Raw genomic sequence first — 26,295 nt, 5'->3', positions numbered from 1 at the left:
CTTATAAAGCACAACATTAAATAAATTTTAAAAATACGTTTAATACTGCTAATTGGCTGTCATGGAATCTATGATATACCTGGAACACTAAAAGGCCTACAAGTATGGTATCCTGGTATTACTATTACTTAGCAAACAAACCCCTTCAGGCGGCTGGTATATCTGAGGATATTGCCCGAGACTGAAAGACCTTCTAGAAAAAAATAACAGTTGGCCAAAAAGCGAAAATTTGAGGGAACCTTTGAAATACTGAGGGCAATATTTCAGCTGAGGGTATTGTCGTGCATATCATCTGATATGCCAGCAAGCCAGAACGGTTTTGTTTTCATGCATAACTGTGGAAAAGACAAAACAGCGAGTGATGGTCTCAAATTTTGACATTCTAAGATATCGATGCTGTGACTAACCTAAGCCTACATGTACTTCACAGTATAAACAATAAGTCTTAAACTATGGAAGCATTCCAAGCTGCATTCAGACAATAATCTGACTTTAAAGAAAACTGATTTCAGTCAAATCTGGACAAAAAATTGACAGGGAGAGGGAAAATGATGGTGGAATTTTTCTCAGCAGAGATGGTGGTCATGGTGTTTGCAGGTAGCGCAGCTGAAGAGAAGATGGCAACTCTGAAATGATTTCAGCAGCTTCCTTCAGTGCACGAGATGCATTCATCTCTCCCTCGGCAGCAATCACCTGAAGGAAATAAATAAGCAAGCTAGGTACCAGTGTATTAAAGAGATCTTGCAATCCTTCAGATTTCCCTACACTTACTTTCACATTTGTCAGACAGGGAAAGCCCATGCACTGCTCTTACCCGGATTTTGTCTTGGGAAGCCTTAGGGCGCCTTTGCTTTAAAAAAGGGGTCCGGCAGGAAATGGATTAGGTCAGAGTTTCTCATGGTCACTAACCGGCTTGGGATTACTGGACCCCTTCCACTTTGTCAAGGCTAGCTCTCTAGTTGATGGGAACTTGCAGCAACTGCTAATAACACTGGGGATGAATCTCGTCTTGCATTTATATATATAGCAGGGGCTCCAAAGGGGCACCCAAGGGAATATGGGGCAAAGGGGCATGATGGAAAAAAGCCTTTAGTTAGTTTTTTTAGTGGGTTTCTTGTTTATCCTTATCTAAACCAGGTTTTTGAGCTATAGCAGTGACACTTGAAGGATAATGTCTGTAATGGTGGTATCATCTGATGAGGAAATTATACAATGATTTATAACTGTGGCCCCAACCACTTCCTCTTACCCTCCACATAAGTTTCTCTTTGCTGTACATTATTTTCCAACAGGTTTTCCCAAACGTATCACAAGACAATAAATCGACGTTTCATTCCATTAAATGTTCTTGGTGTCAATTTTTTCTACTTCAAAGTTTGGGTGTGACCCACTGCACAAGCCTATTTACTCCTGGGTTTACTGCACAGTATCTACAATAAATGGGTAAAACTCGACGTGAGATTTTCGAGGATCAATTTTAATTTTTAATTATTACTATAATAACTTGTACCTCTTGGGGTGGTACATCAAATGACACTACTCTCAAATCCACTTTCTGATAGGAGTCAATACAGAGTAAGACAAAGAACATGCCTGAAAAACAACAACAGCAGCAGTTCAGGACTGAAGAGTTCACACAGACACTGGCAAACAAAATTCTATGACTTTTTTGTGACTTCAAACCCAATTCCATGACCTTGAAATTGACTGTTGAAGTGAACCGCTGACAAGAGGACTGGTGAAAACAATAAGTGAAATGCTGCACTGGCTGAACTTCTTAGATGGTTAACACAAACTTTACCAAATTTCTTTACTTTTCAACCATCAACAAAAAAAATTTGGGAAAAATCTGAAATTCCATGATTTGTCCATTTTCCAAGGAAAGGAATTTTGTTCAATATCAGGGACCAGAATTTTATTCTGCAACTTTTAGTTATCAAAGGTTAGCAAAAGGTGTTTAAACTAGTGGCAAAATGAAACAACCTTAAACCTTAATTTACCTGGTCCTTTCGCTCCCTCAGGCAGCAGTCGACCAAGACGAAATATCACTGCTCTCTCATATTCCTGAACAATCTGTTTAATTTAAAGAAATGAATAAATTTATTACATGAGGGGCTACCTTGTTTAAATAAGTGTGTATTCTATTCAATTCTTTGTGTTTTAATAATAACAATAGAACTCAAGAGGGAGATGAAGTAAAACAGGGTTGGGAATGAAATTTTGACAGCACTTGCCAAAGAGGCGAGTGTACATGTCCTAATAAGAACTGTACCAGGAAGATTTGACACTTGTCTTGGCAAGTGGGCAAGTGCTAATTTCCATCGACCCTGATAAAATATGAAGTATTTACTTTATAAGCCATGCGCTACATTAAACTTTGAAAGGTACAGATTATTCAACAAGCAGCAGTCATATGCACTGAAAATAGGAATCAGGAGAAAAAGGAAAACTATTACACCACAATCATTTGCATAATGTTTTCTAGAAGGAAAAGTGCTGTAAAACTGACAGAATGTGTGGGAAATGAAAAGCTCACTCTGCCTGCCACCCATTCTCTCCCCCCTCTCCCCCCTCTCCCCCCCTAAAAAAATACATATATACATTTCTTTCTTTAAAATCCCGGTTTAAGTCAAAATAAATGAAATAAAACAAATTAATTTTTTCCAACACTCCTGCATTGAGATGTTAGAATTTTCATAATTATTTTGGCTAGATCTGCAAGCATATACCTTAACACAGAAGCATAGTGACAGTGGCAAGGTACAAATAAACATCAAGAGAGAGACAAATGTCAGCACATAATCACATATGCCTCGGTTTTTAGAACTACCACCTGAAAATACAACATTCAAATAAAATTAATTATAAACAAATCTTACAAGTTTGCAACCATAAACTACCTTTAGTAGTCCTTCCTGTTTGTATAAGAATGTTTGGATTATTCTATTGTAACCTGCTAGTCCTAAATATGCTGTTAGTCACACAGTTATACTAGAACTACTTGAACTAACTAGAAGAACCATTGTCATCAACAACATCTGAAACAGAGAAGATGTAACTGTATTAGTCGAAGAACATTGTCTGGTGATAATATATGACCTGCATTCAAGGATGCATTGTCACCAGTATTGCTACATTAGCATTAGTGACAGAACTTGTGTCACTGCAAGTTCAATGTTTATTAAATGACCTATAAGTGACAGAACTTGTATCACTGTAAGTATAAGAAAAGGGACACGCAATCATTACAACTGCAAAACATAGGTGGCCACCCAAAAATTGAATGTAAAGGCCATTTTCAGTTAGCTAAGAACATTATTCTTTTTGTCTTTGCTATGATTTCATCTTTATGATATGTTTTTCTGAACGGCTTTCGGTTTTTTTGGACATAGGGGAAGAATGAGAAATAAAATAAGAGCAATTAATAGTAACAATAAATTAAATTGAAATATTCAATTCTTACACGCGTCCAGTAGAACACAGTTGATACAAATAAGTGGACAGGTGTATAATTTGTTAAATCCTGTTACAATATACCTTTTTGTTTCAGAACTTGGCTCATCTCCGGTGTAATATCCACAGCTGACATCATGACTGTCACGGTAACACATGGTTTTCCACGAAACAAGGAGGAAACCCGACAACAGAGAACTACAAGAATCATGGGAACCAGAAGAACCACGAGAACTAGAGAAGTCGATAGCCAAACAACCACGAGAACCAAGAGAAGCACAACCAGAGAACCAGAAAAACCACGAGAACCACAGAACCAGAGACTCCTACGAAGGACGAGAATCACAGAACAGGATAATCCTAAGAACCACGTAAACCACGACAGCCACAAGAATTAGGAGAACCACGGGAACAACGAGAATCAGATAACCAGAAGAGCCAACGAAGTAGAAGAACCACGAAAACCAGATAACCAGAACCACGATAACTACAAGAACCATAAGAACCACGATAACTACGAGAGCAACGTACGCTACAGGAACCTGAGTCTGAGAACCAGAAGAAGTACGAGAATCAGAATAACCTGAAAAAAATAAAATAGAAATAAAAATAAATGAAAAACAGGAAAATCATGCATATGTGTTACTTATGGCGACAGCTGTGGTTGTTACACCGGAAATGAGCCCAGAACTACTGAAAGCAGTCCTAAAAATTGTAAAAATGTTGCAAAGGGTCTAAATGCATTTTGAATTCATGTTTCCTTGACAGCACTAAAAACGTTTAAATTTGATTGCGAACCAAAGATTGACGTTCAGCTCGATTAATTTTTGGAAACGCACAGTACATAGAAGACAAAGAACACATTATGGACGCAATAATGATCACAGTTATTAAATGCTCTCAGGTTGAAAATAAGTGGCTTTCATAAGTAATTATGTCTTGGCTTCGTCATTCGCGACAGAAGTTTAGCAAAGGAAAACATGATTTACAGTAATTTGCATTTTAACGCAAAACGAAAAAGCATACAAAATTGTACATTATTTCACCTCAAACGTGCACGCTTCGAAATGTCTCTCTTTTGTTTGTCTGCGATGTATTTAATTGTACAACGGCACTTTGAGGGAAAATTCCCAAAATTGACTGAAATGCATTTCTAAACTAGAAGTAATCAAAGATTATAGTGCGTCGCCTTAGCCCCTAAGGCAGTTAGCTTGGCTACATAAATCATGTTAAAATTACGGGAACCTGTAAGTATCAGAGGCGTAGCCAGGATTTCTAGCAGGGGGGTTCCATTTTGGTTCCAACGAAAACGGTTGGTCTAAAATCCTTACATTACTTACGTACAAGACTTTGGCATTTACGTTACGCAAACAGAAGGCGCCATGGTTGCCGTTGAGCGAACATGTTTATCACTTTTTCTTTTAATGAAAATACACGCTAAAAAGTCAAGACGTTTCGACCTCTCCGAGGCCATTTTCATTGTTTAACTTTATAATACTTATCATTGACATTTTTGACACATTTTAGCGTTCATGACATTCTTACCGATTTTTAATTCTATGAATATATTTATGCTAAGGCTTTTATTTTTTACTCGCACTTGAAAATGGCCTCGGAGAGGTCGAAACGTCGTGACTTTTTAGCGTGTATTTTCATTACAAAATCTATTTCAAAGAAATTACTCATCAAAATGTTTATCACTTCCTCGATATTTATGTCTCGGTGGTAATTGATGTTCATCAACACCAGCCCAGACTCTCGCTCGCTTGACATGGTCGACCTCAGGTATGTTTTTAACCTTCTTAGTGCACTTAATGAGCGCTCACATTCAGCTGACGTTATTGGCAATGTGCCGACAAAATGCGGATCAAGGTGTGGATGTTAGGAAAGAACTCTCAATGAACTGCACTGGTGGGAAGGTGGGCATCCTCAGTAGTGCACCACTTTCTCTTTCATCGCAGGAGCTCAACATCAACCACATGAGGAGAAAGAAGGTCGTTCTCATAAAACTCCAGAGCTGCTTCATGGTCGGGATTTCTGTCTACGAGGGCTACCAGCTCAGGAAGAAGATTAAAGAGGCTGGACAAGACAGCATCATTAGTAGGATTGAAGTATGTTTACATCTCTGATTGTAGATGGTCTAGAAGGGGAATAGCAACTGCCCTCTTGTAGTAATCAGATGGTGTCTGGGCTGGTACATTGTCGTGATGCTGCTGCTGATTGGTCCGGCGTGGGATGGAAGGCACAACACCTACATTTGCCGCGGTAGTGACCGCCAGATCGAAGCACTCGATCCAGATGTCTTCTATGTTGTCTCGGATGGCCTGGAGATCGTCCGTGACATTATTACTGTTAGTGTATGCCTCTTAGACATCTAGAACTCTCTTCTGAAGTTTTACACTCAAGGGGTTTCAGGACAGGAATCCCAGCTCTGCTCATGTCTCATACAAGTGAAAGTGCAAATAGATACCACAATGACGTTCACTGTACTTCTTGTAAGCATAGAACAAAACGAAGAATTTCAGGAATCGAGAGTCCATTACACTCTTGCTGGGATAGAATCACTGTTAAAAATAGGAGAGGGGGGTTCCTCGACGCGAGAGGGGGGGTTCCGGAACCCCTGGAACCCTCCCCTGGCTACGCCCCTGAGTATAGTTACAAAGCTATAGGTTATTGTTTGAGAACAATCGTTTAAGGTGTCTGAACACAGTTTTCGCGTGTTTCACAGGTTCAGTTAGTGGTGCTGTTAAGCGCGCGCTAGGGTTGTGGTACACAAATACGGCGTCGATAAAGCGGTCCCCCAATTTTACATGAAACCCTTTTTCTTTTATCTCGAGCCGACCAAAAGAGTGAGTTCACGAGGAGCTAAACCTTTTTGTAAGTAGAAACCGAATTAAAAACCACGCATGCGCATTTGACCCAAAATTTGTGACTGATTGTTTTTGTGGTAACTATTTCTAAGGAACCGCTCGTCATAATTTCGTGAAATTTGTCAAGAAAGAAGTTTACTGAAAGCGTAACTCACCTAGAAAGAAAAACCAAAATCAATATTTTACAGATCTCTCTGTTAAAAGTACATGAAAGCAGCAAAATTATGTTAGTGTTTTGGGAGTTTTTCTGGATACAGAAAATGAAAAAAATCTAATGAGTGCATTTTCTAAAAATAAAGGAAACCTTTCTTTATGGACGTTCGATAGCTCGCTGTGTTGCCATGGTAATGGTACCTAGCTCAACAAGAAGTATCAAAATGCATTTCTTTTTAGTTAAATCTTGTACCAAGTTAGTTTTGGGAACCCAGAATTACGTAGTTTCCAAATAAAATTTACTGACACCTGTATACTAGAAAACTGTGTTCGGCCACCTTAAATCCGTGTTATCTTAAAATCTTATTATGCAACCAGTCCCAGGACGTCCTACCAAGGGTGCGACGGAGGTACTGTAGTTCCAGTTACTTCTTTGTTTTCCCAGTGCAGGTTATTACTTATTCAGGATGCGTTTTTTCTCTTTTATTTGTTTGTTTAATGCAACCCTTATCAATTCAGACATCGGGCCTGTAGCAGGGGGAGGGACAGGGGTGCTTGAGCCCCCCCCCCCCCAAAAATTTTTGGAAGTAAAAAAAAACATGCCAAAAAATATAAAATTTAAACAATTTAATGTGCGTCAATCAGTCTTGAATTCTGACGCCGCAAGTGCCTTTTCACAACCTTTAATAATCTGTTTACTACCTGTCCGTTTTCTTCGCTAACAGTTTGTTTTTATGCACAACAACAACAAAGGCACTCCTATCTTGTGAATCAGAAATAAGAACCAAAATGGAGCAAAATCAACCAATCTCCAATGCACATGAAAGCTGTTGTGCGCTCATTGATAGCAATATAAATGTCCTAAGTTTATATGAATTTAGTGTTCACAAGCCGTGTCGAAAGCCACACAAATATGTCCCCTCAAGAGCCACAGTAAAAGAAATTTTCCTACAGTCGTATTCTTACTGCTCTTTTTCAAATTTAAAAAGAAAAAGAAAAATTTGTCGTTGTTTGTTTACCTCCTCTTTCTTAGGAAATTTCACGTGTTAGTCAGGCTAAAAGAAATGGCAAAGAAATGTACCATAATAAAAAGGGGTAAGGCAGGTGCAAAGTTTTTGTTTTACTTACTAAATCTTCTGCTTTTTTTTATCTTAAACTCCCTAATCGGTCTGTGTTCGAAGTACAATAAAATCTGCAATTCCACAGCGACAAACCGATAAGTGGTGCCGGATCACTTGTAGACCTATTTCAAATACAAAATACTGACGGCAGACTGAAAAAACACGAAACACGAAACACGCCAAGTCCTCAACAACCAATCATTGTTACGCATTTTATATTTTAAATCTTCATTTGTAACGATCCTCAATTTTATGTTTCTTACTTTTCTTTTTCGTTCAGCTCCCGAGGAAGGTTTGTATTGCAAACCGCGTTTTTGAAACAAATATACATTTCAGTTATTCCAGCCTTTGCTGCTTATTCTATCAAACTCGTCACCTCCGACGTTGGGATCAGTCTGCCTTCAGTATTTTGTGTTTAAGTGACGGGGCAGGGGGGGGGGGGGGGGTAGTTTTGTTCATCCAATTTGCTTTATAGTAGCTGACTTGCCTATTTGCTCTACGCCCTGACGAGGACCTGGCTTTGTCAATAATATCGAAATTTCAGAACCTTATTGATATTTTGATATTCTGTTTGATATTCTGCAATCCCGCACCTAACAGTGATACCGACTTATGATGCGTATATAAGCTTTGTCCAGATGTCCGGCAGCCGGAGGGATTTTCAAAATACTCCGTGTCCGGTGTAGTGTATGCCGGGATACTCACAAGGTTATTATAGGATAGGAGCCTAAGAGAATCTGTAATGTCGGTTCATGTTGAGTTTGATCTCGTGGATTAAATCCGGTTCAATAACACTGATCTGCTTAAATGTGTGTTTACAAAGTCTACAATGGCGACGAGGATAAACTAGGAAGTTAATTTATCGAAGGATGGCCGTCAATACCGAGTTTGGAAACATAAACGCCTCCTATTGCACGGGCAACCCGACGAGCGTGGGCCCGCGTTGGAAACGATGAAAACGATCGTTCGAGTTCTTCCTGGAGGCTAAGGGGCTTCACAAAGGACTCTCAGCAAAAGGCTTTGCTGTTACATTGTGCTGGCCAAGATGTACAAGATATCTTCGATACCCTAACCGATCCCGGACCAGTTCCTGCGGAAGGTGATACGTTGTATGCGAAAGCCATGAGGTCGCTCGATGCACATTTCTTACCACAAGTTAATGTCCCATTTGAAAGGCACCAGTTCCGACAAGCAAAACAGGAGGAATCAGAAACTGCCGACCAATTTGTGATCAGATTATTCCAGCTTGCCGAGAATTGCAGCTTTGGGACAGCCAAGGAAGAAAACATCCGCGATCAGCAAATCGATAAGTGTCGGTCGCATGATCTTTGCAAGAAACTTCTGGCAGTGAGTGGCAAACTTACTCTTCAAAAGGCCCGAGATGTTGCTAGATCCATGGAGGCCGCTGAACGCCAGGCACGGTCGATTGAAGGTGATTCAAAAGGTGAAAATGTGAATACGTTGGACGGAGCACGTGGGAATTCGTGGAAAGGAAACAAAGGAAATTGTTATCGATGCGGACTCGAGGGACATTTCGCACGAGACCCGGAATGCACGGCTAGACTAGCTACCTGCGGGAAGTGTAAAAAAAGTAGGTCATTTTGCTAAAGTTTGCAGGACAAAATCTGATTACAAAACAAGGAAAGGAGACATTCGTCAGGTTGGCGAAGACGACGGTTTCGCGTTTACTATTCAAACAAGGGGAAAGGAAATACCAACCGTAGACATAGAGCTTGGAGGAGTACAACTGAAAGGAGTTCTTCTGGGTCCACCAGCAATGTCATTGACAGGGGTACATGGGAGATGCTGAAGAGAAACAACATCAAATGTGACTCAAGGAAATCAAACCGGAAACTGTACTCCTATAGCAGTGATGAGCCACTTACCACGGCTGGTGAGTTTGAAACTGAACTGTGTTATAAAGATAAAGTTTACCCTGCATGTTTTGTTGTTGTGGAGGAGAAAGCTGGGGCGATACTTAGCCGCCAAACCACAGAGGAGTTAGGGATATTAAAGATTGAAATCAACACTGTCAGCCATGACGCATTGCTGGAAGAATATCCCGAGTGTTTTCAGAGGGTGGGGGAAACTAAAGGGTTTCCAAGCAAAGCTCCACATTGACGAATCAGTCAAGCCCATTGCGCAGAAGTTGAGACCCCCACCTTTTGAGCTAAGAGATAAATCGAACAGAAGCTGGAAGAGCTGGTCAAGGCCGACATAATTGAACCTGTCGAAGGCCCGACACCATGGGTGAGCCCAGTTGTAGTAGTCCCCAAGCCCTCAGGAGATGTCAGGCTCTGCGTAGATATGAGAAAGGCTAACGAGGCTGTAGTACGGGAGCGTCATCCCATACCCACCGTGGACGACATCTCGTGTCAACTGAATGGGAGTACGGTGTTTAGTTAGCTGGATCTTAAATGGGGGTTCCACCAGATTGGGTGATTGAGTTGGAACAACAGTCTAGAACTATCACCATATTTATTACTCACAAAGGGCTGTATGGATGTAAACGCCTAATGTTTGGCATCAGCTCCGCCCCTGAATTGTATCAGTATACTATTCAGCAAGCGCTGGCCGGTTGCGAGGGTGCCTACAACATCCATGACGATATTATCATTCATAGTCGCACAGTTGAAGAGCATGACAGTAGGTTGCGAAAGACCCTGGAATGTATCTGTGAGAAGGGACTAATTCTGGACAGGGAGAAGTGTGTATTCGGATGTCACAGCTTACTTTCATGCCATACTTGCTGTCAAGCAAAGGAATTGGCCCTACAGAGTCACGTGTTGAAGCAGTGGTGCGAGCTAAAGAGCCTGGAAATGCTGAGGAGGTGCGCAGTTTCCTAGGATTAGTTAACTTTAGTGCCAGGTTCATCTCTAATCTAGCAAGTATCGCAGAGCCCCTCCGAGAGTTAACAAGGAAGAATGTAACCTTTGTTTGGGGTTCAGAACAACAAGCCGCTTTCGACACCTTGAAGAGTAGCCTAGGAAATGCAGAAACCTTGGCTTACTTTGACAGAAATGCAGAAGAAACAAAGCTTGTGACAGATGCGAGCCCTGTAGGACTTGGAGCGGTGCTAACCCAGGTCCAGCAAGAACAGGAGCGTGTGGTCGCATACGCAAGCCGAAGTTTGAAGGATGTCGAGCGTAGATAATCGCAGACAGAAAGAGAGGCGCTGGGTCTTGGATGGGGGTGTAGGAGATTTCACGTCTATCTATATGGGGTGCACTTTACGTTGCCAACAGACCACAAGCCGTTAGAGGTTATCTACTCTACCAGTTCTCACAACTCGGCAAGAATAGAGCGGTGGGTCCTTCGACTTCAACCGTACAGGTTCCGCGTACAGTATGTGCCAGGCAAACAGAACATTGCTTTCACGGCTTACTGGAAAGGAGGAATTGAGACTTAGTTCTGATGATGCAGAAGAGTTTATTAGGTTTGTAGCGGAAGCCTCAGCACCAGTAGCAATACCCATAAGAGAGATTGAAGAAGAGTCAGCTGTTGATCCACAAATGTCATGTCTAAGGGAATGCATCTCAACGGGAGACTGGGACAAAGCCCCGCCACAGTACAAAGCCGTAAGAAATGAACTTTACACCTTAGGCAAGTTAGTGCTAAGGGGAACAAGACTGCTTATCCCAACAAGTCTACGTCGGAGGGTTTTAGATTTGGCGCACGAGGGCCACCAGGGTGTGGTGAAGACAAAGCAGAGGCTACGAACGAAAGTTTGGTGGGCTGGAATTGACAAACAAGTAGAAGATCGGTGAAAGACATGTCATAGCTGTCAACTAGTTGGACTGCCCACTCCACCAGAGCCTTTGAAACATACAGAATTCCCTAGTCAACCTTGGATTGACCTAGCAGCAGATTTGATGGGGCCCTTACCTTCGGGAGAGTACGTATTTGTTGTTGTTGACTATTATAGTCGGTACTTTGAATTTGACATCCTGACGTCGGTAACATCCACCAAAGTCATTGAAAGCTTGGAGAAGATATTTTGCACTAATGGATTACCACAGTCTCTGAAAACGGACAATGGTCCACAGTCTGTTTCCGAAGAATTTGAGGGGTTCCTAAAGGAGAATGACATAAAGCACAGGACCTCTACTCCATTATGGCCCCAGGCGAATGGGAAGGTTGAACGACAAAATAGAAGCCTGCTTAAAACCCTGAAGATTGCCAAAACAGAGAGGAAGAACCTCTGGACAGAGCTGCGAAAGTTCTTGACAGCCTACAGGACAACACCACATAGTACCACAGGTGTTACGCCAGCCAAACTGCTGTTTAACAGAGAAGTCAGGTCAAAGGTTCCTGAGCTGAGAAAGTCTGGTTGTACCGACAGCGAGGCAAGGGACAAAGATGCGGAGATGAAAAAGTCTACATCTGACTATGCGGACAAGAAGAGGAGAGCCCAAGAGAGTGATCTAGAAATCGGGGATCAAGTCCTGTTGAAGCAGAAGAAAGAAAACAAGTTATCAACCACGTTTGGACGCGTCCCTTACAATGTTAGCGGGAGGTATGGGAACGAAGTTGTTGTAACGTCACCTGAAGGAGTCAACTACAAGAGAAATGTAACTGATGTGAAGAAGTACCTGAGAGAGGATGAGACCACAGAGAAACAAGCCACTGGACATGACGCCATAGAAGAAAGTGTCACAAAACGGGTAGCAGAGCCACCAGGGAGACCAACCAGGGAAAGGAAGCCACCCGGGGAAGCCACCAGAGTACTTGAATGACTACGAGGTGTACAGACTAGGCTGAACTTTTGAACACCTTGAAGTGTTACCAAGTTGAACTTATTGATGCGTTGTGTTGGACTACAAGATGTACGCACTATACTTAACTTTTAAAGACTTTGAAACATCAAGTTGAACCTTTTGAGATGTGCTGAACATTTTGAACAATCTGCTTTGAACAGATACATTGAATGATTCATCTGAACTCATTGGACAGTTTATATTGATTTGACGTTGTTGTACTTTTGAAGCTCTATTTCGTAGGGGAAGAGGGGTTGTAGTGTATGCCGGGATACTCACAAGATTATTATAGGATAGGAGCCTGAGAGAATCTGTAATGTCGGTTCATGTTGAGTTTGATCTCGTGGATTAAATCCGGTTCAATCACACTGATTTGCTTAAATGCGTGTTTACAAAGTCTACATCCGGCAGTGCCATAATTTCTCAATTTTGACTCAATTATCCAATAGAAGGTTTGTTTTGGTTTGCGAGGCGATTCAGAAAACAAAGGTCCTTGGCGGCCGATCATTCTGCAAGCTTGGAAATTCCATGAAAATCACTTACGTTCTTGATTTTGAAAAATCACTCCACTCACGGACACGGTGGCACGAAGTTTAATCTAAACCCAATCTAAACAAGTAAATAATTTTCAAGTCTGATGATTCCGAGATTTGCATAGAGTGCGGAGCGCTCAGGAAAATTGACAAAACAAATTGACGACTGCAATGGACAACTTCTTAATTGACCCAAAACTGAGAAATTATCGGACTGCCTATCCGGTAGTTTATGCCGCAAACTCGCAAATAATTTCCAAGTCTGATGATCACCACTCCGTACTCTAGGCAAATCTCGCCAGAGAAATTGACCTAACAAAATTAGGACTGTAATGGACAACTAATCTTCGCGATCCAAACGAAGATAGCATTGGATAAACCGACTATTAAGCGTAAGTCGACTCAAAATTAAGAAATTATTAGATTGCCGGACACGCAGTATTTTGAAAATCCATTCCGCACATCTAGACAAAGCCTATATCAGCTTATATACGCGTCAAAGTTTCACTAAGGTGCGGAATTGCAGAATATCAAACAGAATATCAAAATATACATATAAGGTCTTCCCTCTCACTCCCCCCTAGGCCCCTACCCCCGAAACTGAAGCCTGATGCTAGGGCTATCGTTAGGGAGTAGAACAAACAGGCCAGTCAGCTACTAAGCCCAGAAAATCAGACATCAAAGAAAACATTTCTTCTCCTTAAGCTTTCATGCATTGTTTCGAAATATCATTTGTCGAAACATTGTCGATAGACAGTTTATAAGATTTTCCGACGCGCCGCCGTTTGCAAGATCATCGATTGAATTTTCGATTTCTTTTCTATCACCTTCTACTTGTCTTTACGTGATTCTTTCATCAGACCCTAATAATTACAGACAATTTTTCTGTTATTATGGTTTGTGTTTTGATAAAAATAATATTCTTTGCTCATCCCAGTATGGGTTAAGACACGGTGTTACGCCACAAAATGTCATAACTGACACAAAATGTAATAGTAACGCAAAATGTAATACCTTTTGACGCAAAATGTAATAGTAACGCAAAATGTAATAACTTTGTTAACACAAAATGTCATAACTTTTGACGCAAAATGTAATACCAGAAAGTAACGCAAAATGTAATAACGCAAAATGTAACAGTATTTTCAGTCGGTCTTTACAGTATATTGGGAGGGGAGGAACACAGCATCTGCGATGTTGCATTTTACCCGGAGGTTGACTTTAATTATTTTTCTGCAGATATTTGATTTCTGCTGATTCAAATTGCATCAAAAAAGAAGTACGCGATGATTGACCCTTTTAAAAGTCATTTCCCACGCTAAATAAAGCCGCGGTAAATTTTACCGTTGTAACATGCAGTTACACGTGAATTGTCTATTATTTAACAATAAGACGGCGAGCTCGAGGTTTCTATCGGCTGATAGTTGGCGAGGGGCGAAGCCCGGAGCCAACTATCAAAGGCGATAGAAACAGAGAGCGAGCCGTCTAATTGTTTTAGCATACCTCAGTGATCGATCTATCAAGCAAAAAAGTCTTTTTTTTTTAATATAAAATTTAGTGGTATACCGAGTGGAAGAAAATCGATAAAAACGCTATCCCGCCAGTGGCGATATCATTTTTATCCACACATGTGTGATATCATTTTTGACCAATCAGCTCGCAGTATTTTCGCGCGCTGTCAAGCACTTGTGGTTTTCCGAAGGGTTTCCGCCGCTGTCGTTTGGTCTTTTGGGAGTTTTTGAGTTGGTCTTTTCGCGAGTCGAAGGTTTATTCTAAAATGGAGACAAGCTCAAGCAGATTTGTTGAGATCACAGATAAGAAACTGATCGAATTCGTAGAAGCTAGAACAAGAAAATCCGAATACAAAGAGGAAACCTGCGAACGACGTCGAGTTGTGTGAGGGTAGTTGAAAGCAGCGATGAAAGCTAGGACGGTATGTTCACATTTACTTGTTACTGTAAGCCAAATTTCTAACCATATTTAATATGCCATTAGTTTATACGAGGGACCTACCTGTTTATCCGTTTTCTATTTATATAGATTTTATTTGTGGCCTTTTCGCTTAGTCTTACTTTGTATTGACATAACTCGGCCTGGTTTACCATTGATAAAAATAGACAACTGACTGTAAGCTTATGTACTCAATTTCAAACCTTAGTTTTTGAAATAAAGAACAAAGCATATTTTTCTGTATTGTGAGGATTTTATATAATAAAAAGAAAATTACATGGTCGCTTGGAGATACGAAATTTCTCTTCTCATTTTGAAAAATATTTCACTCGTTCGCGCAAATATTTTTCAACACTCGAACAGAAATTTCGTATCTCCGCGCGGCCATGTAATATCCTCTATTTATTTCATAAATTTTGATACGTTTGTGCAATGATGCATGCTAAATCGCGCGCGCTCTGACAAACTGGCGCATTTGCAAAGTTCATTCATCAAAGTTCATTCATCAATTAAAACAAAGCTACACAGTGATCTCGCCATACATTGCGCAGTCTCAGAAACTTGCAAACCGTAGAAGAAAAAATGATGTTAAGCTCAAACTAAGTTTAATTTCAAAGTCCTTGTCATTTTCAAATTCTGGAAACGAGTTGCAAACCTTTTTGCCGTCTGCTTCGTCGTTGTTGTCGTTTACGCCGCCTTGGTGGCCGGTTTTTTGTCAACAAAACCGCCCCCGGAAAGTCTCTTCGCAGCCCAAAATATCGTCTACCCTGGGGTGTTTGGCGGAGGATAAACATCTTTGGAGTGAGACTGCGTTGGTTTTCTCTTCCTCTCCTCCCGAAATACAGGTATGTGTAAAACCACGCGGTTTGCTGTAATTGTTTAGGATCTTTTGTATCTGCATTTCCTAGTTGACCACTTTCAAAAAGCTTTTGCAATTGCTCGCTTGTGATAGGAGTTTTATGAACAACTGGACAAACTTTTCCCTCTTTCATCAGATTTTTACAGACTGCATTTAGCGTATCATTTGCCTTCTTAAATTCCTAATCACCGACGATAGACCCCGGCTTGTTAATAGGTGCTTGCTTCAAATAATTATCTATCAATGGCCGCTCGGATGGCTTTAAGTGAAGAAACTTTAAACGGTTCGCCATTTGTTTGTCTCACTGACACATAAAACCTCTGCAAACACGTGTTTAATTCGACTTTGGTTTGTTATTCAATAGGTGTTGTAATTCCTTTTTGGGTTGAAAACCAATTTAAAACAAAACAAGAACCGCAATTGTTACTTTTCTTTGACAACTTTGTTTTGTTTACTTACGAACTTAGGTAAACGCAATTTGCTGTTGGTTTTAAATAAACACTGAAATAAAGCATGATATTTCGGAAATTGTTCTGCACTTACCTTTAAAAATCTTTATTCCATACTTTGTAGCTTTCTTTGTTTTTTTCTGGCATGGCACTTTGCAAAACATTTTGTACGTCTTCTTCACAAACTTTACGAAAACACGAAGGGGAAGCCATTTTTCAACAGCTCCAGGTGCCGTCTATCGATCGATAGACGGCACCTGTGTAGCCAATCAGATTGCGCGTTTACGTGATAGTCGGTCACTGAGGTATGCTAATTAACAATTAGATTATGAGCTCGAGATTTCTATCGTGTGATAGCTGATGAGGGCGCAGCCCGAATCAGCTATCACGCATAGAAATCGAGAGCGAATAATCTAATTGTTTTAGTATAAATCTAGTAGTCGGTCAAAACTAAACAAGTAAATTATCTATTTCCTCATCGCAGACACTTCGAAAACGCGACGAAGCGGCCGCCATTTTGTTGAAAACCGCTACTCACTATCTATCACAGAATAGATAGCGAGTAGCATAGCCAATCAGAGAACGGCATTCGTGATAGAACACTAGTAGATTTATACTAAGGTAAATTAGTCGCTCTAACGGCTTCATTCGAGCTACAATAGCTGTAGCGGAAATAATCGCTGGCGATATGGCAAGATTTAATGTTATCAAGGACGGCGGAACATTTTCCAAGTTGTGGTGGTGCCGGGGGGGGGGGGGGGGGAAGAGTGACTAGTAACAAGAATTGAGAAAGCTGAAGAAATTCTTCTTCTCTTCCCTGTAATTTCCATCTTAACGTGAAATCTTATATATCAACAATAGCGCGAAGCAAAAGAGACTTGTTTAAATTAACATTTTTTTTTTTGCAGCTTCGTGTTGGTTTCAAATGAAATATCGTGATTGGCTTTCAGTTCTTGCCTTGGGTATCGAAAAACCCTATTTATTTACCACGTTAAATGTTGTGGGAGCTTTTTTAATTCTTTTTGACATATCAATGGATAGTCTCCATGGTAAGTTTATCTCGGGAAAGTACGGTGACATGCACCACACCAAATTTCTCACGGGAAAAGGATCATTTACCACGGTAAAACACAATGACAAATTTGCCGGGCAACGCACTTTTGATTGGCTTAGAGCCGCAGTGGAAAAACTTGAGTTTGCTCAGCAACGCAGTTTTGATTGGTGTTTATGTTTAGAAAGTTGAAACTAAATACCACGTTACTCTACTGTCTGGACAAATATCATTGCTATTATATGTCCTGCTAAGATCGACCATGAAAACTCTCTTGTGTTCCGCGTTTCTTCTTGTAACTATTGCAAACAATGTGCTTGATAAACATGCTATATCTTCACTTGACGACGAGACATACAGCACTTTTCTTGAGCTACTGAAAGGAGAATTTAACGTCCCATTGCAAAAGAGGAGCACGAAGCAGAAATCTGCTATCGTACGCTTTTGGCGGACCGTGGCCATTTATCTCTTCAAAGAGGCAACGTATGCTTTGATGGTAAGCCAGTTTTACGGAAGTCAACTGTATCGAAAGTAGTAGCGACAGCTTTCAAAGAAACTAAAGGATCTGGTGTTAGAAAACTCTACCACCATTTAAAAGACGTATGCAGTGGCGTGGGTGAAAGAGATGTAAGATGTGTGCTTGGAAAGTCTCGTCTGCATCAACGGCTAAACGTACGATTTCAAAACAAAGCTATTCTAAAGCCAATACGAGTTAGAACTGTCCAATCCCGTCATCAAGTGGACTTTGTAAGTATGGAAAGTACTCCTGTAAAGAGAAGGGGAAGAGCCTTTAAATATGTGCTGTCATTACTGGTTGTGTTTAGCCGGCACCACTGGCTTGTTCCACTGGAAGGAAAAAGAAGCAGCTCGATCGCAAAGGCAATGTCTACAATTTACAAAGAGCATGGTCCTCCCCGTGTCCTTCAACATGATCATTGACGGGAATTCGACGGTGCTGTTAAAAAATTGTGCAATAAACTCGGTATTAAAATAATTAAAGGGCGTCCATACCACCCACAATCACAGGGAAAAATCGAACGGTCCCACAGATCGTTTAAGAAGAAGGTGATGTATGACTTATTGTCTATGAGCAAGACTGGGATTAACTGGGTAAAATGCTTACCGGATTATGCAAGAACTTTAAATTGTGAACCAAAGAAGGAGTTATTTTGGAAGTCCCCCCTATGAAGTGTATTACGGACGGAAACCCTTTAGAAAAAATTATTTATCAGGGGCTTCTACAGCACAAGAATGGAACGTTGACGAAGAAGAGTACGAACGATTGACGTCGTCGGTTCCTAAAGATTACAACTCGTATGAACTACAAATAACGAGAATTCGCAAGGCCGCCGCATTGGCCAGTAAGAGATGCGAGAGTCGGATGATTGAAAAAGGACTGAAGAACAATCCTCCGTCAGTTTATAACATTGGAGAAAAGGTTCTTATTCGTTACCCGACGGCGAAGAAGTTATGTAGTAAGAGATGTGTCTTACCAGCTAGAGTACTTAAAAGGAATTTGCGCACTTGCAAGTACAAAATAAAATTTACATATCCGGCCAAGTCTTCAAATACCTAAAGAAAATGGATTTCTGTCAATGATATAACAAGCATGACAATGAATAAAGAACATGAAAAGAAAAAACTTGCCCGCCAAAGCAGCAAGAAAAAACACAGAAAAAAAATACTTTATTCCTTTCTCAAATGAAAGAAAGAAATTCACCGACATGCAGTCTAAGATTCATTTCTTAATTAGCGTTGACCCACCCAAAGACGGCAACTGTCAGTTTTCTGCAGTATGCCATGAACTTATGAAAATGGGCATATTCCGGTCAGCAGAAACATTAAGAAAGATAGTGACTGGAAAAAAATTAATCTGTCTTCCCTGCCGGCTCAGCCAGTTGCACTGGTAGTTAAAATTTAAGTTTAAGAAGCTAAAGGTTCAGTTATAGTTAAGTTATGTGTATGACTGAGGGTTTTCAGATTGTGGACGATTGGATCAAAGACAGCGGTTCATCGTTAGATTATGTACTGACAAATTTCTATAACTAAAGAGTTGGAGTTTCTGTTAAAAGCATTTTAATTGTTGTTTGACAAGTAAAGAAGTTTTTTGTTACTGTTCGTTGCTCCGTTGGTTTGAAAACAACAATGTCTGGTGATTCGCAATAAAACTATCTTCGTTTAGTTCAGTTTCAAAACAGATTTGTCACTTGGATAATCCTTTGATCCTCAGTGAAGCTCGGCAGAAATCAAATATCTGCAGACAAATAATCAAAGTCAACCTCCAGGTAAAATGCAACATCGCAGATGCTGTGTTCCTCCCCTCCCAACATACTGTAAAGACCGACTGAAAATACTATTACATTTTGCGTTACTTCCTGGTATTACATTTTGCGTCAAAAGTTATTACATTTTGCGTTAACAAAGTTATTACATTTTGCGTCAAAAGTTATTACATTTTGCGTTACTATTACATTTTGCGTCAAAAGGTATTACATTTTGCGTTACTATTACATTTTGTGGCGTAACACACGGCCATTCAACGGAGCACGCGATTCTTGACATAGTTAATGCAATTCAGTCAAATATGGATAATGGGGAGTTTCGTGTGGCCAAATCTAAACATTAATTTCCCAACTGAGAAAAATGTTCAGGAAAGAATTCTCTGCGGGGCGGGGAAAGGGGGGGGGGGGGGGATGGGGGCAGCAGCGAGGCCTGGATCCGAGTTAAGAAATTTGGCCGAGCGAGACTAAGTACTGATTTCTTGATAAACAATTTTATGTGAAAGCGTAGTCTGCGAATACAGCCGCCTCTCATTCGCAGGCTAGTGAAAGTGCAGCTATGCGGATTCGCAAACAATTTGGCTGTTCGACGTCCAAACATCACAGGAAGATTTTGGTCGCTTTTTTATTTGAAATTTGGTCATTAAGAGGGATCACGGATGCAAATTCTGCAGCGAAAAACGGAAATACTGCAACCAACGACTAGCTGACTCCGGAGAGGATCAGTATCTAGATCTGACACATAGTACACAGGGCTAGACCTGCTCCTGTAGAAATTAACACTCGCGAGAGGTAGTAAGACTTCCTCCATTCCACTTTATCGTTACCTTCCCTATTTTTCACTGTAGAGAATAATTTGACAATCATTTTAGTGTAAGAATGGAGATTTTTCGTTGAATCTGAGCAAAGTTTAGGTCTTTTCGTTTTTTTCCACAAATTGCGGTGTCTTTTCAGAATGTAAAAATAATTGAATTTAAGAATAATTGAATTAAAAAATAATTGAATTTAAAAATTCAATCAGTGGACTGTCGGCAAGCTATTTGAATAAACCAGAGCATTTACGTGACATGAAAGTTTGCCGCCAAAAAATATTTTTTCCGCCAGAAAAGTCTGGCTGAAAGAAGCACTCTTAACTGATAAGTTCACTGCTAATCATAATTTTTTGCATACATGAAAACTCGACATCTTTCATCATATTTTTGCTTCACATACAAAAGTATTATATCAAGTAGATTAGTTTGCTGAAAAACATTAGTTTGGCTGTCATTTTCACGCGACAGCGGAAAGTGCCATGTCACGCATCAGTGACGTCGTAAACAAAATTATGCAACTTTCTGATGAAATGAACAATTTTTTATCTCTTTAGCTTTCATAGAGGTTTGAAAGGGACAAAATGTTTCATTTTCGCAATTTCCATTGGGAAAGCAAAAGGACGTGGTCGATGAATTTTGATCAACTGTTTAATACATACCGTGGAGAATTTATTGAAATGCATGTGTACAGGATCAAAACCTTTTCAGCGCGTTCATTGAATATAAATGAAGCAAAATACAGACGACAACTAGCTCTCATTGAAATAATTCTTATTTAGCAAAAGTTAGTCATATTTCAAATTATTTTTACTTCACGATTTCGTGGACTCAACTCCAAAGGAAAAATTTCACGCATTTAGGCCGAGCATGAAATGTAGTGCGACACTTTGTTCAACAGATTTCCCTTCGTGAGATCAGCTCGAGCAAAGTAGCCTGCGTGGCTGGTGGTTTTTATGGGTGGGCTCACCGCAAAGCCGGGCACGAAGGCCAAAACGATTTGTATAGTACAAGAATGGTTATTTCTCGTTACATAATCTGGCAAAGATATAATTTCTTTTAGCTTTCAAGAAAGTGTCCGTAGCCGTCTTAATAGGCCTTATCACGGTTTTCGACGCCATTTTGACGAGTAGGCAAACACGCTTGAAATAACAGTGTTTGTATGGAAATCCGATGCCAAATAATTTTAGTAAAACATCGCTTCTGAAAAATTCATGAATTGGAAACTTTTGAAACTAGGAAAAGGATTTTAAGAAAAAAATTACAGGGATGTAGCTGTGCCAGAAAGCGTCCAGTCGAGTTTTGAACTTTCCATACATTTGTCTGTAAGCGAACCAGCCGTGAACTGCTACTAAAAATAGTTCGCGGGAAAAAAATACAGATAAATGTATGGAAAGTTCAAAACACGACTGGACGGTTTCTGGCACAGCTACATCCCTCCAATTTTTTTCTTAAAATCCTTTTCCTAATGCCAAAAGTTTCCAATTCATGAATTTTTCAGAAGCGATGTTTTATAGAAATTATTTGACATCGGATTTCCATACAAACACTGTTATTTCAAGCGTGTTTGCCTACTCGTCAAAATGGCGTCGAAAACCGTGATAAGGCCTATTTCAATTACTGATGTGTCATCTGCATTCACGAGCTGGCTCACAGGAGCCTTTGAGGTGTACACTGTGGAATTTAGGTGTTTTATTTATTAATTTATTTTCCAATTTAATTCTTTTTCTCTTTGTTTAATGAATAATTTCTATTTTGTGCTGATAATTTTCTAATAATTTTTAAAATGTTCTCAACAACAGATTTTTCTTTTTCAATTCTCTTCAAAATGGTGAAAAGTTGAGAGGTGATTTTAGCAACACGTTGCTCTTCAAATTTGCCAAGCTAGCCACAAATATTAAGTATGTATGTATTCAGTATGTATGCTTGGTAATAAATCTCATCATTTTGAAGAAAGGGTAATCTTTCATTATTTTAGATTTTGTCTATCATACCTCTGGGGTGAGAACTGAAACATAACAGAGGCAGGGTGCTAAGCAGCAATACTTCAGCCAGTCATTACATTGTGCAAGTGTGTGAAAATGTGCAGTGATTGCATTGTTCAGAAAATATGCTTATTACGTTTGACTATGTTACACAATATGTACCAATTAAACAATATTGCGATACGTTACAGTTCTGATGTATATTGTCTTGTACTGATGACATAATTATACTGCAGAGTAATGTGGTCAGCTGGATTAATATAAGTTACTGGAAACACTTCAGTAGTCAAGGGGTGATGATTTAGATTGTCTTCTTCGAAATGGCTGTTGCATACGTAGAGAAACTATGGTTGATCTGCCATCCCGGGATCTATTTCGTACTGTTTCCCTTGCTGTTGGGTTATTGAGTGTATTCCTGGTAGCCCTAATCTGACATCCACCAATGGGGGAAAACCACCATACCGATACAGATGGTCATGGACATCTGTAAGGGTGACAGGTGGGACAATAATATTTACACTATGTACCTTCCAAGGTTTCAGCACGCGCACGTGGTTTCTGCAGGATCTTAGTATATCATTACATTGTTCACCCGGTGCTACTGAACTCAACTTCCCTATCTTTTGCATATGAGAATAAGGACCTGGATGTCTTTTCATGTAAGTCAATCTTCCTGTGCAGACAAGAGACAAACACCTTGCAACCGCTCATACAAACCTGGTAGCTCTACCCACAATAATGTTAAGCAATCTTCTTCTGCTGTTAGATACTTATAAGCTATATTTCCAGTTGCAAAATTTTCTGATCCTAAAATTTTTTAAGGACTGAAGCTGTTTTCGTTGTGTATGTATTTACACCATTTGTAAATTAAAATTAAACTTACAGGAATAACTGTCACCACGTAACATTTAAACATAGAAAGAATTCCATAAAATAAACATGCTGTTTCATTGGTAACTACGCTCTCAACAGTTAATACTGGTGGTTTTCACCTCACACATCGTCACGTAAGTAAAAAAATTAAATCCTCAACCATTCAATAGATAAAGTCAAGAAATTGATATTTTGAAAAAGAGTGATACATAAACAACGTGTGAAAGCCATGGGGCTGTGCGATATCTCATAATCGAGTTATTCGAGAAAACGTACCAAGGAAAATTACAGAGTTTAGTATGGGACGCCATGTTGGTGGACACCAACATAGCCACCAACATGGCGGCCGGAAACCAGCAAAAACATCTGGGGTTTACTTTGGCTATTTCAAAGCCTTTCTTCTCCCTGCTGAACTTTCACACATTGACATAGACGTTTCTATTACACGTTAGCTGATCAGACCTAAAAAAACACGAGGCAAATCGATGTTTTCATGTACGTGGCATGTTTAGAGCAGCAATCCTTCTGTCACGCACAACGCAAAAATCTAAAATTCAAACTGCTCTATTTTCAAAACAAAGAGTGCTATCCTGCTGAAAACAAGCAAGCCGATTGAAATTTATATTTTCTTTTACGTGATGAAGATAAAAACCCAAAATTGTGTTTTGTTATGAATTTCAGTTTTTTATGACGTCACGTGAAAACCAAGCATAAAATGTGGCACAAATAGTTTAATAAGCTTACATTAAATTTCAATCTTGAGAAGACTAAGAAATAACCTTTAATTCATTCTGGGCTTTCGCGATGTCAGGCGTACAATATCTTCCTGGGACGACGAAAACCATAATCGTTCGCTACATTACGAGTCATATTCTTCACTATATACACTCGCTGGCGATTGATGCGGACACACCTGGCGATTTTTTTTGCCAATGGCGGCGATGTGGCAGTTTTCAAAACTCAAATCGCCAAACCTGATGGGTTGGCTTTACTGGTGATTCGCAGCAAGAAACGAAGAAAATCGCGAGAATGGGCATACTTAGCGAATGCCGGCGAATTTAATCGCCAATATCCTGACATGCAAGATATTCGCGATCCCGAAACTCGCAATCGCTGCACCGGGCACACCTGGCGATTTTCGCTGATTGCGGCGATCGGCGTATAAAATTGCCAAGTGTGTCGCTGGCTTTATGTAAAATAAACATTCACCGACCAACTTGTGACAGATTCTAAACATGTTCGTAGATGTTTGATCTATTGTCAGGCAAATAAATTCTGTCGTCAAAATAAACGTTTTATTGGAAGATAGCGGGATAAAAGAATACTTTCACAAAGTAAAATGTTTTGACTAAAAAAGAAAAAATCCAACTCGTAAAACTTTCGAATGGTCATCAGGAATTTGTCAAATTCGAGACATCGGAACATAATGTACTCAGGCTCAAGAAAGATTATTGCTGTAATATCATGGATGACAAATTACTCCTTAAGTTTGACACGAAATTTCAGCGTTAATTTATAAATTCACATATGAAATTACAAAATTGCTATTGCAACGTTTCCTATATCTCAATGCCAAGATGCCGTCAGGGTTTAAAGATGCTACAGATGAAAGAAATTGGGTGAGGGTTTTTGACAACTGGTGTGATGAAAATGGCCTTGAGAAAAACCCTAAGATGGTTCGTCCTGAGCAGTTGGATATAGTACTCGAGCGGTTTTTTGCCTGCGTGCGTAAACACAAGTAAACAAGCCGCGGTACGGTTAAGATGCAAACGATAAAGGCGTATATAGTTTAACTATCGACTTACTTGGTTCTTTAATTTCCTTTTGCGTGGGACCCGCTCTTACTGAGAGTTCCATAAGGATCCTTAAGCTTCAACCCCTCCCGCTAAACTGCAACACAATATTGTCGTATCGTATAGCAAGGTGTTTCAACAGGAAAGGCTGCAGAATTCTTACCGTCTGATGATAATTACACTTTACAAGTATGTCAATTCATATCACGTGAGGCCCACTGAGGCGTTTAATACGCCGACAGCTATACGTCATTAACAAAGATGAATTACATCCTCAGTAGTATAGGATTTGGGGGAAAGAGATCAAATTCTTTGATCTCATACCCAACCAACTCACAAAACTACTTTTACCATTCGACTATAACCATTTTATCAAACCAACACGCAAATCATCCGATGAAATTTATATACTTTTCAGTCGCAATTCTCAGAAAAACAGGAAGTCTATGATGTCATACCACAGTATGATGTCAGTCTATGATGTCATACACATTCCCAATGAGGCATCAAATTGCTATAACTTTCGAGTCATATGACAGCGACCTACGAAACAAAACAAGCCGCCTTTCAGTAGCTGCGTTTATCAGATGCATCGGAAAGGAAGCTCTCGAAGTCCACAGTGGCCTTCCGTTTTAAAATGATGAAGAGAAAGCGGACATAAACAAAGTACTGGAGTTGTGGGAAAATCACTGCCTCGAAAAAACAAACATTATCCATGAGAGATACAGGGGTGGATCCAGAGTAGTTATAGTGATTTCCAGAAATCACTCAAATTTTTCCAAACCTACGTTTGTTATTCCTCAGGTTCTTTCTTGTAGCTCAAGAAATCAATTATCCTTCTTGTTTTATTGTTTATTATGAAGTAAAACAAAGAAAAAAGCATCGTATTTCGTTATTCCGTCGATTACACAGCAAACCCAGCCCTTCCCGAGCGAATTAGACGAGTCTCCGTTCGCGCGCTTTCGTCTTTTGTCGAGACGTCCGAGTACAACACGAAAAAATTTCGTGGGCACAACCGGACAAAATTTGTACGCAGTGGGTGGGACAGGGTGGGACTGAATGGTTTATGGATCTTTTCACAAATCACTCAAAACCCTCTACGATTGGCCAGAAACACGCACATTGTCTTGCGAACTACTCAAACTCGGTTGTGATTGGCTATCCAGGCCACAAACTACCGTGGAAACTACTGACAATCGTATATAAAGGGAAGCATCTCCCCAAACGTCCTTCGTTTGTTCTTGCTCCGATTAGAGTCCATCGTTAACTTGCTACGAAGGAAGACAAGGGAATTTAATTATCAAGCTATGGTTCGAGGCGATCCAGTTTGTCGAAAGGAGGACTGTTCTCAGTACGATGT

The 26,295-nt window shown here is 40.1% G+C and overlaps 2 protein-coding genes and 1 pseudogene across 2 annotated transcripts; 2 read left to right on the top strand and 1 right to left on the bottom strand.

The window, feature by feature from the left end:
* Window positions 1-25,061, bottom strand: LOC146469712 (mechanosensory protein 2-like). Its single transcript, XM_085123020.1, has 6 exons — window positions 24,948-25,061; window positions 3,538-4,036; window positions 2,730-2,833; window positions 2,001-2,073; window positions 1,511-1,593; window positions 1-693 (listed from the first exon to the last, which is right to left on the bottom strand). The coding sequence occupies exons 2-6, from the start codon at window positions 3,662-3,664 to the stop codon at window positions 583-585; spliced, it is 498 nt and encodes a 165-aa protein (XP_084979146.1). The 5' UTR covers window positions 3,665-4,036; window positions 24,948-25,061; the 3' UTR covers window positions 1-582.
* On the top strand, window positions 11,470-12,333 carry LOC146469713 (uncharacterized). Its single transcript, XM_085123004.1, has one exon. It carries the CDS (start codon window positions 11,470-11,472, stop codon window positions 12,331-12,333), a length of 864 nt encoding a protein of 287 aa, XP_084979130.1.
* Window positions 25,062-26,242: 1,181 nt separating the features above from the next.
* Window positions 26,243-26,295, top strand: part of LOC146469710 (52 kDa repressor of the inhibitor of the protein kinase-like) — a 6,872-nt pseudogene continuing 6,819 nt past the window's right edge.

The sequence above is a fragment of the Pavona decussata genome, unplaced genomic scaffold (genome assembly GCF_977016875.1).
Source record: "Pavona decussata unplaced genomic scaffold, jaPavDecu1.1 SCAFFOLD_120, whole genome shotgun sequence".
Classification (NCBI taxonomy): Eukaryota; Metazoa; Cnidaria; class Anthozoa; order Scleractinia; family Agariciidae; genus Pavona; species Pavona decussata.
This window is presented reverse-complemented; position numbering and strand designations above follow the sequence as displayed.